This window comes from Penaeus chinensis, chromosome 29, assembly GCF_019202785.1.
Source record: "Penaeus chinensis breed Huanghai No. 1 chromosome 29, ASM1920278v2, whole genome shotgun sequence".
Classification (NCBI taxonomy): Eukaryota; Metazoa; Arthropoda; class Malacostraca; order Decapoda; family Penaeidae; genus Penaeus; species Penaeus chinensis.
In genome coordinates, this window is record NC_061847.1 from 15,639,203 (window position 1) to 15,651,702 (window position 12,500).

The window sequence follows — 12,500 nt, forward strand, 5'->3', positions numbered from 1 at the left end:
ATATATGAATTTGTATATGTGTATATATATATATATATATGCATACACACGCACACTCACACACACAATATATATATATATATATATATATATATATACATAATCATATAGATATATTCATATATATGTATATATATATGCACACATGTTTACACATATCTACATATATATCTATATATATCTATCTATCTATATAAATACACACACACACACACACACACAGACACACACACACACATACACATATACACACATACACGCACACACGCACATACGCACACACATATTCATATATATATATGTATAAATGAATATGTATATATATGAATACATATATATATATATATATGTTTTGATATAACTATAAAATATGAAAATAAAATATATGTGTATATATATACATATATATTCAAATTAAAACTAAAATGTATAATATTTTATTCCATTAGTTACAATGGATATTCTTGATATGTAAAAAATGATTTTACAGTACATGTAAATATGATACACATAGAATTCATGATAGTACATATAAGCCTTGCCTAGTCTTATATTTTGAAGCCATTGGTGATGTTTCTCGAAGTTCTTTTTAAATGTATTAGAGTTCCTGATATTTATATTCATACATACATACATACATACATACATATATATATATATATGTGTGTGTGTGTGTGTGTGTATGAATAGACATATATATACACATGTATATATATATATGTATGTATGAATAGACATATATATATGTGTGTGTGTGTATGTGTGTGTGTGCGTGCGCGCGCGCACACACACACATACACACACTCATATACAGATCGCATTTTATATAGTATCCATAAATCACTTATTTTTTCAGGCCCATACTGTCCACGCATATTTGATGGCTGGTCATGTTGGAATGACACGCCGGCTGGAACAAGAGCCTTCGTTCAGTGTCCAGATTTTATCCCAGGATTTGATCCAGATCGTAAGTAACACATCTTACATAACGATTAACGGATGAAGTAAGTTCACTCTTACGACCAGCGGCCCTCCAGCAACAATCCTTTTTGTAATTATATTAAGAAATAGATATAAAGCTTTTATTAACATATTAGGACATGGGTAAATAAAAGTATATTCTTAAGATAAACACTGAAGAAGGCCTGACAAACGGATCTACAATTAGCGACCCTCGGCTATCCCTCTGCTACCCCGTCGGCAGTTGCGTCCCAAAAGATGTTTCGGAACATTAATGTTGACTATTTGTATCCTTATTTAGCAAATTGTAAATAGTTTACTCACTGTCGAGAAAGGCATGTCGCTGCAATACCCAAGGAGCAGTTTCTAGACATAATTACTCTATCAGGACAAAGTACGCAAAATAACCATAGTTTTCACGGCAAGCAAATTCAGGTAAATTAATAATTCCATTTTTATATGTCATTTTCATCCTTATCGCCTTATGTCTTTGAATTCTCACACATCTCACTAGCATTTTCTTTGTGGGTTTACCTGACTGATCTTCCTCATATGATGATTTCGAGGTTCCGATGTTCTACAAGTGAATTAATTTCACATATTCATTTTTGTCCGCATTTCATTTATGGTTTATATTAGTTTACTATGACCAGTATAGTAATCAATATCATCGTTACCTGATATATATCACTATGAGTATTATATATTTAATTTGTGTCAATCTAAGTCTAACTAGACAGGAAAGCATAATATCGATAGGGTATATATATTCTGTTTTAGTCTGAATGAACCACGTATACAACATATGTCACCGAAAAAAAACAAAAAAAACAATCCGAATCAGAGAAATGGTTCAGTGCGAAATATATGCCGATAGTCCCCAACATTTTCTACGAAAAAAAGTGGAATAGGTAACGAGTGCTACTGTGAGATTTGGTGCTTAATTCAGAAAAATAAACGAACACAAATACACTAAATCCATTTGTTCGTCTCTATTCACTTACGGTTCAAACACACCCTCATATAGGCAATATCGGAGAAATGTTCCTTTGTCCAGAATGTCTGTCACTGGGAAAAAAAAAAAAAAAAAAAAATCTTTAAGCCCATTCATACTGCACAAAACGTTCAGTGTAGAATTAATTTGCCTCATGCAAGGCATCTCTAAGTTGGTTACCATATGTAGGAAGATTTTATTTAATACATGCATTCACAAATAAGGAGATTACGTAGGTAAATCAAAATGATATGCTGCAATTCAGACAGAGATACTCTTGGGGCTCTAAGTTGGCAACCATGTTGGTTGTTTTTATAGAGACCGTAAGACGAAGTGAACGACCTTCAGATTTGCCTTCTTGGCCACGCACCGCATCGCGTAATATTTTTCTTTATAACTGTTCAATTTGTTTCACCTCGCAGCACGCAGCATAACATGCTCAAGCGAATGCAAGGATAGTATAAGTGTGTATGCTTACAAATGGGCAAGGCATTTGGAATTAATGCTTTGATAGTACGGTGGTTACAAATAGTTATTAATTTAATTAAAACAAAAACACTTGGTTACTTATTAATAAAAGGAGTTTTCGATTAAGATTTGCAAGCCAATTTTAATGAGAGGTGAGGAGAGGACAGACGGGACGTAATATACAGAACTGAGAATTATTAATCCATATTTTGTGATGGAATATTATTAATAAGGAATAGGATACCTAACCCATATCCCCCATTCCTAAACTCAAAGTTAAGCCCTATATACCTAGCATGCATGCAAAAGTACCGCCGATAGACCCATAGACGAAAAGCCAGGACCGTTTGTAGTTATGGAGCGAATGCTGGCATTCGTATAAGAAATAAAATTACTTGAAATATTGCTTGCTGATACACGTTTCTAAGTTATATATAATTAGTTTTTCATTGTCTATTTATTTTATTTCTGTTTATATTTACAGAGGGGGGGGTGGGGGGAATCAGAGCAACATTTTTGCATGGCTTGGTATGCAGTCACCTCTTACTGCTGTACATGGAAAGCAGGGTTTGCTGTGCAGTTCCCCTCACTTATGTATATGGAAGCTGTACATCTACTTAATTATTATCAATGTATTATTTTTGTACATGGGTGGGGTCGTTGATAAAGCAAATATTCTATTCTATTGTCTATTAAGTTTTAAGTGGACCAGTATTGCTAAAGGCCTTTTTATGTTTGACTAACACACATAATTCTTCAGTGTATCATAATAGTGACCCTGAATGTATAATTCTTTGGTTTAATAAATCCTTTGTGGTAAGCCCGTGTTCGTCGCCCATTGTGTAGCCTTGAAGCTTCATCTATTTTAGGATTAACCCATTCGCCCCTGTATTTTTTTGTGAAAGTTATTACATACAGATGGCTCCACATGTGCTCAGCCGGCAAGGAGTCTATCAGTAGTCCTAGTGACCGATCCTGATTTCCTCATTCCTTGAAATGGCGGGAAAATGTGTTTTTCTTTTTAATTCAGTTGACACCGTTACTGTTATTATTGTTATTGATGTTATGATTATTGAATTGTTATTAAAATGTCGATAATATTCAAGACAATTAAATAATGCAAAAAAAAAACTTTTCTAAAAGTCGAGGAAAAGAGTAAACAGGTGAAATACGTAGGACTAATAACCGACTTCTTGGTGACTAAGCACTTGTAGAGCCATCTATAAGTAATTGCAATAAATAAACTTGTATTACATTGGGCATGGCATGTATTTTTGCCATACGGAGGGATTGGGTTAAGGTTGATCATTCGACACTTCTTCAATCAATCCGTTATTGGGGAGTCAATAAGGGCACGCATGTATATAGAAATTGCAGTGCTGGGATAACTTAACATATATTTAGTGATACATTAATACAAAATGCAAAACTAAGTAGGACCTTCCTAAGAGGGTCGTATACATAACACTCCATTACCCTAAGAAGTTAAAACAAATACCTGCCATTACATGAGAATCTAATGGTGTTTGATACGAGCAATTTACCTTAACCTGGCAGCATATAGTTATCAGTCAGGTATTTGAGCAATTTTCCTTTGATTGTTTTAGGAGGAAGTTCCCTTCGCTGACGACCACAATTAGAAGTTTAAAGATCTTGGACATTTGTCTCAAAGTTTTGAGAATTCTGAGAAGACGCATCCTTTTCGGGACTGTCTGGTCTAGTATATCATACATTTAGGAATTAATCACTCTGATAATTTCTCTGAATCTTGTGTCCGAAAATGATGGCCTCAGCTGATTTATGATCTATGATTATTGATCTTTATTACCCACTCTGACACTATAGTGTAATTTACCTAACCTCTCAAAAATGTCATATAGTCAGTTTTGTATCAGAAGATGTGTATGTTCTCACCATTATTATCTCCTTTCTTGAACTCTCTAAATTCATCACAACTTTGTGATTGGATCCTTCTTTCATGTTTATCTCTCAATAAAGTCAACTTTCATGAGGTCAAGTCTACAACCAAACCTCATTTCTATAATAATAATGAAGGATGCACCTCATTGTTGCATGACATGTAGTTTTATGTACAAACAGAAACCTATAAGTACACTTGCCAACGGTAGAAGTGATGGCTTGTCTGCACTTTATATTATTCTTGAAAGGCTGAACAAAACGTACAGCTTCACCATGTGAAGCTGGATAATACTTTGCACTGAATATGATTAGCACTACAAAAAGATGATCTGAGGTCATTTGTCAAAACAGTCTGTTCAGGAGTGTCAAGCTATGCAAGCATCTTCGTCAAAGCCTTTACTGTATCAAGTGAAGAAGTTGAATGCCACTCACAACTATCAAAATATATGCTTTACATATGGACTATCATAATCAATATGTAATCTTTGCAAAGCTGAAATAGGATATTCTCAAGGATATGACTTTATTGGCTTTGGAATATTCTGATACCAAGCACATCCCTCATGCATATCTATATCACTATCAGTATTTGGCTACCATACAAATGGACGGACGATCGATTTCTCTTGAGTAAGATGCAATCCACTTGGAGGCGATGGGTAACTGATGTGTATCTACTAATATAACACATGCTTCTTCTCAAGTGCATGTGGACATTGCACTGTTTCAAACAAGATAAAATTATTGCTAAGTATTATACAATGTTAGATAGATACATATTAGCTGCTACATATTAAAAAATAAAAATCGGTATAGATTAGTCCATAGTAATTTGAAGACTGGCAAATGCTGTCTTCTACTTCACCCACTTTCGCTCAAACAAAAAATAACTTTCTATGATTACCAAAACATGTTTACATCTGAGCGTATGACTTGGGATAAGGAACTAATGTAAATTACTATAAATGGGATATGTTTTTCTTGTTATAATGTCACTCTCTAGAAAATATGGCACACTGTTTCCTCCTGTGACACGTTAAGGCGTGCATGTATGTATATATACATGTATGTATGTATGTATGTGTAACAATATATATAAGATATTACATATATGTAATATCTTATAAGATATTATATTTATATATATATATGTGTGTGTGTGTGTGTATGTGTGTGTGCGTGTGCGTGTAAATATATATATATATGTGTGTGTGTGTGTGTGTGTGTGTGTGTGTGTGTGTGTGTGTGCGCGAGTGCGCGTATGCGCTCGTATTTTACAAAATAGTTTATAACGTAATGAATGTACAGTTGCGGTAATAACTGTAGAAAAGAAAGACCAATATTAGGAGCAGTCATACTTATAATAAGAACACTGTATCGTTATTCAAAACCTAGTCAAATCCCCGGGACAGGGATGACGATACACATTTTGAACTCCTTCCATTTCCTTTCAACATGGTCTATAAGTTATTGGGAGGTTCTTTCATTATCCGTTTCCCAAACATTGACAATATTCGCCCAAATATTTTTCATCGGGTTTGAGTTACCTGCCTTGCTTGGCCGCGGAAGGACTTGTGTTTTTTGGTTACTGAACCACTTCGCAACTACCCTTGATGTGTGCATTGGGGAGTTATCATACACGAATATGGAAGGGCTGATGGGAGGTATATTTCTTCTAACAGTTTCAAAATGTCTGTTAAAACTGAATCTTCCTTCTTTTTCGGCGAGTTCACCAACACCATGTATGAAAATTCACCCCACTTATGGGTCACGTAGCCACTCCGTTCCATACGTATATCGTCTGTCACATCTGAAAAGTAAATAATGATAGATTTTCAATACATAAAATATGGCGTGTAGGGCACTATCATGTATAAACATATATCTTTATGAAAATCTGAACTAAGTCTATGAACAAAGTGTTATCTCTCATCCTGAAATTGACCTTCCTGTGCGCTCTCCACATACTGCTGGGCGAACTGGAGGCGATGTGCAATGTCCCTCTCTTTGATAACGTTCTATGATGAATCCCATCTACATTCTTAGTCACTTGTATACCATCGAGCGGTAGATACCCGGCTCTCTGTTTATATCACTGGGAGAGAAGTTACTTTCCTTCATCCCAGTCAATTTATCATTTCAAACGGCCTTGCGTCCATCTAGAAAAAAAGGTAGCTTGGCAGCCTTGGCAGATGGTATATTAGGTATATTATTCTTGTTTAACATATATTAGGATTAACCGCGAAATTGAAGAACTTATTGAAGAATCTCTTCTTCTTCTTCAAGTACCATAGCATATCATGCCGTAGGCGTTCATGTACTGTTTTTCAGTCTATGTCCAATCTTTTTCCATTTCTCTCTGCCCCTCCAATATCTCCAAGTTCCACTTTCGTCCTCACTTTTAGCCTTTCTTTTATCCAGTCAAGCATCCTTTGCCTTCATCTTGCCCTATTTCTATTCATTTCTGTATCGATGACATGTTTTTCAATTCCATCTTCCTCTCTCAGAATATGTCCAACAAATATCCATTGTCTTTCTCTTGTGGTGTTCAACAACTGCCTTTCTGTTTTTACTTTCTGCAAAACTTCATTCGTCATCTTGTCCCACGAGATCTTCAACGTTCTTCTATATAACCCCATTTCCACAGCTTCTAATTTCTTTTCCATCGCTCTGCATATGGTTCAGGACTCACACCCATACGCTAGCACTGACCAGATATAGCATTTCAATAATCTTTTCTTAACTTGCATTCCGATTCCTTTTGAACAGAATAGATTCTTCATATCTTTGAATGTTTGTTTTGCTTGTCCAATCCTGTACTGAATATCTTTGTATGATCGTCCATCTGATGAAATCCAACTTCCAAAATATTTAAAACTGTGTTTCTATTCTATGCTGTTTCCATTCACTCTCAATTCATGTTGGTACTTGTTTCTTTTTACTACAAACCATGGAGGTCTTCTGACAGTTTATCGACAGACCAAGCTTTTCACTTTTTACTGACACAATGTTAACCAGTTCCTGAAGTTTCACTTCAGAGTCTGCCATCAAAGTTGTATCATCTGCATATCTCAAATTATTGTAATTTCTTGCCCCCAGTTTTAACCCTTTGCATGTCTTAATCTTGTTTAGAGCTTCTTCTCTTGAATATTGAATAAATCTGGAGATAAAATACAACCTTGTCGGACGCCTTTCTGAATTTAAATCCATTCACCCACTACTCCATTCAATCGAATGGCAGCTTTTTGATCCCAATATAAGTTCCTAATCAACCGTAGATCTTTTCCATCAATTTCCAGTTCTTCCACTATCCCGATCAGCTCTTCATGCTTTACACAATCAAACGCCTCCACAGAGTCAATAAACCATATGTATAAGTCTTTTTGCTTCTCTATGCACTTTTCCATTATCGTCTTTAAGCAGAAAATCCTATTTCTTGTTCCCTTTCCTTGTCTATAGCCAAATTGTTCAAATTATATATTTTCCCTGATAGTGCCTTTTATCCGATTTAATTCCACTTCTAAAACAATCTTTGTTATATGGCTCATCAAGTTTATAGTTCTGTGTTGTTTGCAATCAGTTGCCCCAGATTGTTTAGGTAGAGCTATGAATATTGATTCCAGAATTTCTTCAGGAACATTCTCTGAGTCATACACATTATTCGCAATTTCTGTAATCTTTCCTATTCCAAAATCATCTAAACATGTCATCATTTCCCATAGCTTTTCCATTTTTCATTTAATTCATAGCCTCTTTGATTTCTTTTGATGTTATTGCTTTCCCCTCCATGGACTTTCTTATTACTGGCCTTTCTTTCCTGCTATCATCTGCATATAGACTTTCGATGTAATTGGTCCACCTTTTCTTAACTGCTTCTTCATCCATCAAGATTGAGCCATCTTCATCTTTGATGCAGCTTGTCATATTTTTCTCTTTTTTTGTCCACCTTTTCTTAACTGCTTCTTCATCCATCAAGATTGAGCCATCTTCATCTTTGATGCAGCTTGTCATATTTTTCTCTTTTTTTGTATGTAACTTGTCTAATCTTCTCATGCATTACTTGTATATCTTCCTTTTCAAGATCTTCAATTTCTGCACAACACGCTTCTAGATATTCCTCCTTTGTTATCGTGCACATCATACTGATCTCATTGTTCAGTTTGTTATACTTTTCTTGATTTCCTTTCACTAACCTTCTCTCCTCCATCTTGCCCAGTATCTCTTGAGTCATTCATTTATTTTCGGAGGTCTTCTCCTTCTTTGGTATACACTGCTCTGCTGTCTGCATCAATGCATTCTGTAGAAACTTCCATTCATGCACATCTTCTCTTGATGGCTTTCCCTGATATTGGCTTTTCACATTCTGGCCAAAGTTTTTCTTAACATTGTTATTATTTTTTAAAAGCTTTAACTGAAGTTGACTTGTAGCATTTTTCTGATTTCTTCGATAAATTTTCTTTAACTTCATTCTGATTTTTCCACATAACAGTAAATGATCAGTGTTACAATCATCACCTGGATACGCCCTCACTCTCTGCTTGGTGTTTCTAAAGCGCTCATTTATCAATATAAACTCTATCTGGGTCCGACAGCCATCTCCAGGATTCTTCCAGGTGTACAATTTGTGTAAATGATGTTTGAAATGTGTGTTTGTTACAATCATTCTGTTTTCTTTGCACCACTCAACTAGTTTTTCTCCTCTTTCATTTATCTGTCCTAGTCCAAACTTTCCAACAGTTTTGCCATCTTCGTTTTGTCCAATTTTTGCATCAAAATCACCCATGACTAATGTTATGTCCTGAGATTTACATTGTTTTATTGCCTCAACTAATTGATAATAAAAAAAAATATCTATTTCATCATCATTGCAGTCAGTTGTGGGGGCATAGCATTGTATCACAACTGTGTTAAACTGTTTGCCACGAAGTCTTACTACCATAACTCTGTCAGAGATACACCAGATACCAGCAATACTTGTAGCACTCACTTGGTCTAGAAACATTCCCACTCCATGCTCATGCTTATTGTCTGCTCCACCTGAGTATATAAATGTGGTTCCTTCTGATATAACTTTTCCTGTTCCAGGCCATCTCACTTCACACACACACATACACGCAACCAGGATGTTGATACTTAATCGTTTCATTTCTTTCAAGATATCCATTTTTCCACATTGATACATTGCTCTTACATTCCACGTTGAGATATTCAATGTTTTTGTGTCTATGTTTACTGCGGTAGCATTATGACGATCGGGTATCACCCGCAGCGAATGATAATCCCTACCGAACGAGACCCCATTTCCAGTGTCCTTCACGTTCTTGGTTTTCATCTCGTTTTTAGACATTTCATGAATATACCAGGCAGGCTTCTGGAGGTGGGTTGCCATTACATTCCCACGCGCAGTGACAGCTAACTTGTTTTGTGAGCACCTAACCGTTGTCCAAATATGGATCATCCGCCTAGCTGCAGCAACCTTCAAGCCGTTGATCTACAAGAGATTCTTCCGCCTTTCTGGTAATCCAACACCCTGTTGCCGACGCTTCACTGTTACCCTGGTGCTACACCCGGCCCAATTGAAGAATCGCTATTACAAAAAGTATCAAATCTACCATTTCGTGTTTTTTTATTTTCTAGAAGGTTCCTCTTTTTTCAGACCGCTCAAGTTCTGGGTGAATAAACAAGCGTTTAGATGACTTTTCACACACCGGGAAATAAGTATTTATGTCGTAAACAATTAAAATTATATATCAAAGCTTTGACAAGCACTGACAAATACAAGGGAAATATACCTTGTATACGTGTCAGATAAATGTAGAGAGCGAGATTAAATTCCTGTTTAATCATAATGAACAAGACTTTTCTTTCAAGATGTTAGATATCATACAGCACATGTATTGGAAGTAAGTTTTTAGACGGTTTTCCCCCTCCTTAGAACCATTAACCTAGTAGTTGCTCGAATTGCAAACCTGTATTTTCTTGCTAAGCTGATCGAATGCGACTCCTCAGAGAAATGCCACGACTTGCGGAATAATAATAGCGAAAATTATGGTCAGATTTTAGCCCAAGATAAAAAGTATTAAGAATAATCGAAAAGAATTATACATACTGTTTAGCTACTCATCACAAAATATTGACTTCACATTTCTATAAACATTCCACACACGCACACACGCACACACACACGCACACACACACACACACACACACACACACACACACACACACACACACACACACATATTCACACACAATAAAAAAATCTATATATTCATTGCAGTCCTGCGGTTTTGCGTTCAGCCAATGTTCTCTAGTGAAAAATATAATGTAGCATGTTTTTTTGTTAATTGAATCAGTGTTTTAGTATTTGGTTCAGGCGAAAAAGAAACTGTAATTCCATTAATTTGATTAGCCGCTGCTAAGTGGTGCAGTTACGAAAATCATTTAGAAAGGTATCAGCGAATTTGAGGAATTCTATATGATACAGCTGCCATATATAGATTTTCAAAGCATGGAGCATTTACAAGTTTCAAGAAATATGCACCTTCAATTGATACTTGCTGTGTTGAAAGAAGGGGGAAATGCCGCTTAACCTCCATGATTGTTGCCATTTCAATAAACGAACAGTACCAGGAAATCCCATTTGAAAAATATCCCACTACAAAGTCAATAATAACTAATACTTCATATCTTGTTGTCAATTGTTTGAAGAAATGGCTTACGTAGTTTCCAAAATTAGATACTAATACACGTTTATATTACACCAATCACACTCTTTGTTGCAAACAACCTAGGATTTTCGCGTTATTCATAAAGATACTATTTACTTTATGTTTACATCGAAGTAGCTGCCAGATGTACAAGAGTGGGACTGTAAAGGGTATATATTAATGCCTTAAACATATGGTTTAGCAGGGGTAGTGAAACGGTTGCAGTTTTTATGGTTGAATTTTCGTTATTTTCGTCTTCTCTCTTTTTTTTAATTTTCTGTTTTATTTTCACAAAGCTAAGGAAAAAAAATAGGAGAGAGAGACGGTAACAGCGGTCCGCATAGACCTAGCTTGAACTGCTGACCGTCTCTGATAGACAGGAGGGTAAATAAGGGAAATGACAAAGGCATCCGCAAGGAATTACTTGAACCAATTGTCGTAACGCAGAGAAGAATGAGAGTGAAAGTGACCTCACACAGACCGAACATGGGTGCCAAACACGGAAATTAACGTTCATTTTACACAAATGCAATAAACAAGTTATAGAAGTAATACAAAATTATTTCAAATACTACATTGAATTTAACATTTAATGATATGCGACAGAATGACGCACTAATGAATGGTAACGTGAAACAATTCGCGAACGAATCTTCTCGGGGAAAAAAATTCTGCCGAGGTAACAAGTCAAACTGCGCATACAGACTTCAATTGACGAGGGGTCTCTGTACCCTAATTTGCCGTACTTTATGAAGCGAAATGAGCTGGGAAAATATTAATAACCCACTCTATCTGCGAGTCTGTGATGGGCGCTCATGCACTGAATGCTCTACGGCAGGGCTACTCAACTATTATAAGCAAAGGTCCAGTTAGATAAGCTCCAATGTACGCATAGGTCCGGAAATTTTTATTACATGAAATATAAAAAAGAATGACCACGGTCCGGATATATATATATTCTAAATATATATAGTCATAGTCGACCAAAAAAAAATAAACTTGCAAGATACTTTCACCAGGACCTTCATGCTATTTAACTAGAATTTTCTCTTCCTGGGGTCTGAGGTCCAACTGCAACACTCAGAAGGTCCGGATCCGGACCGCGGTCCGCCAGTTGAGTACCCCTGCTCTACGGCTATTTATCATGAATCACAACTCGATGGGATTTACCCAAACATGGCAGCGACGTCAAGGGGGTGAGCGGGATGTGATTAATAAGAGAATCTCAATTCTAGCTTAAACCCTAGTCCTACATTAATTAACGGACGTAACCGCGGGTCACACCGGCTCAAGCGCGGATCTTTATGCATATACGCTACCCCAAGTAATCAGGCATTCTGACACTATGATAAGGGGAAGATCCCTGGCGCTATATAAAAAAAATGTAAGTAATTCGCGTTACAAGCTCCGCTCTAGCGCCGATAGAACGTGTCACCAATGAACATGCA

General features: G+C 36.1%; 1 protein-coding gene across 3 annotated transcripts in view; it reads left to right on the top strand.

The window, feature by feature from the left end:
* The window catches only part of LOC125040291 (calcitonin gene-related peptide type 1 receptor-like), an 87,032-nt gene that overhangs the window by 40,848 nt on the left and 33,684 nt on the right, over positions 1-12,500 (top strand). For all 3 annotated transcript variants that reach the window (XM_047634840.1, XM_047634839.1, XM_047634841.1), the window contains exon 3: positions 857-967. In XM_047634840.1, the coding sequence (XP_047490796.1) occupies positions 857-967 (111 nt within the window). The remainder of the gene's footprint in view (positions 1-856; positions 968-12,500) is intronic.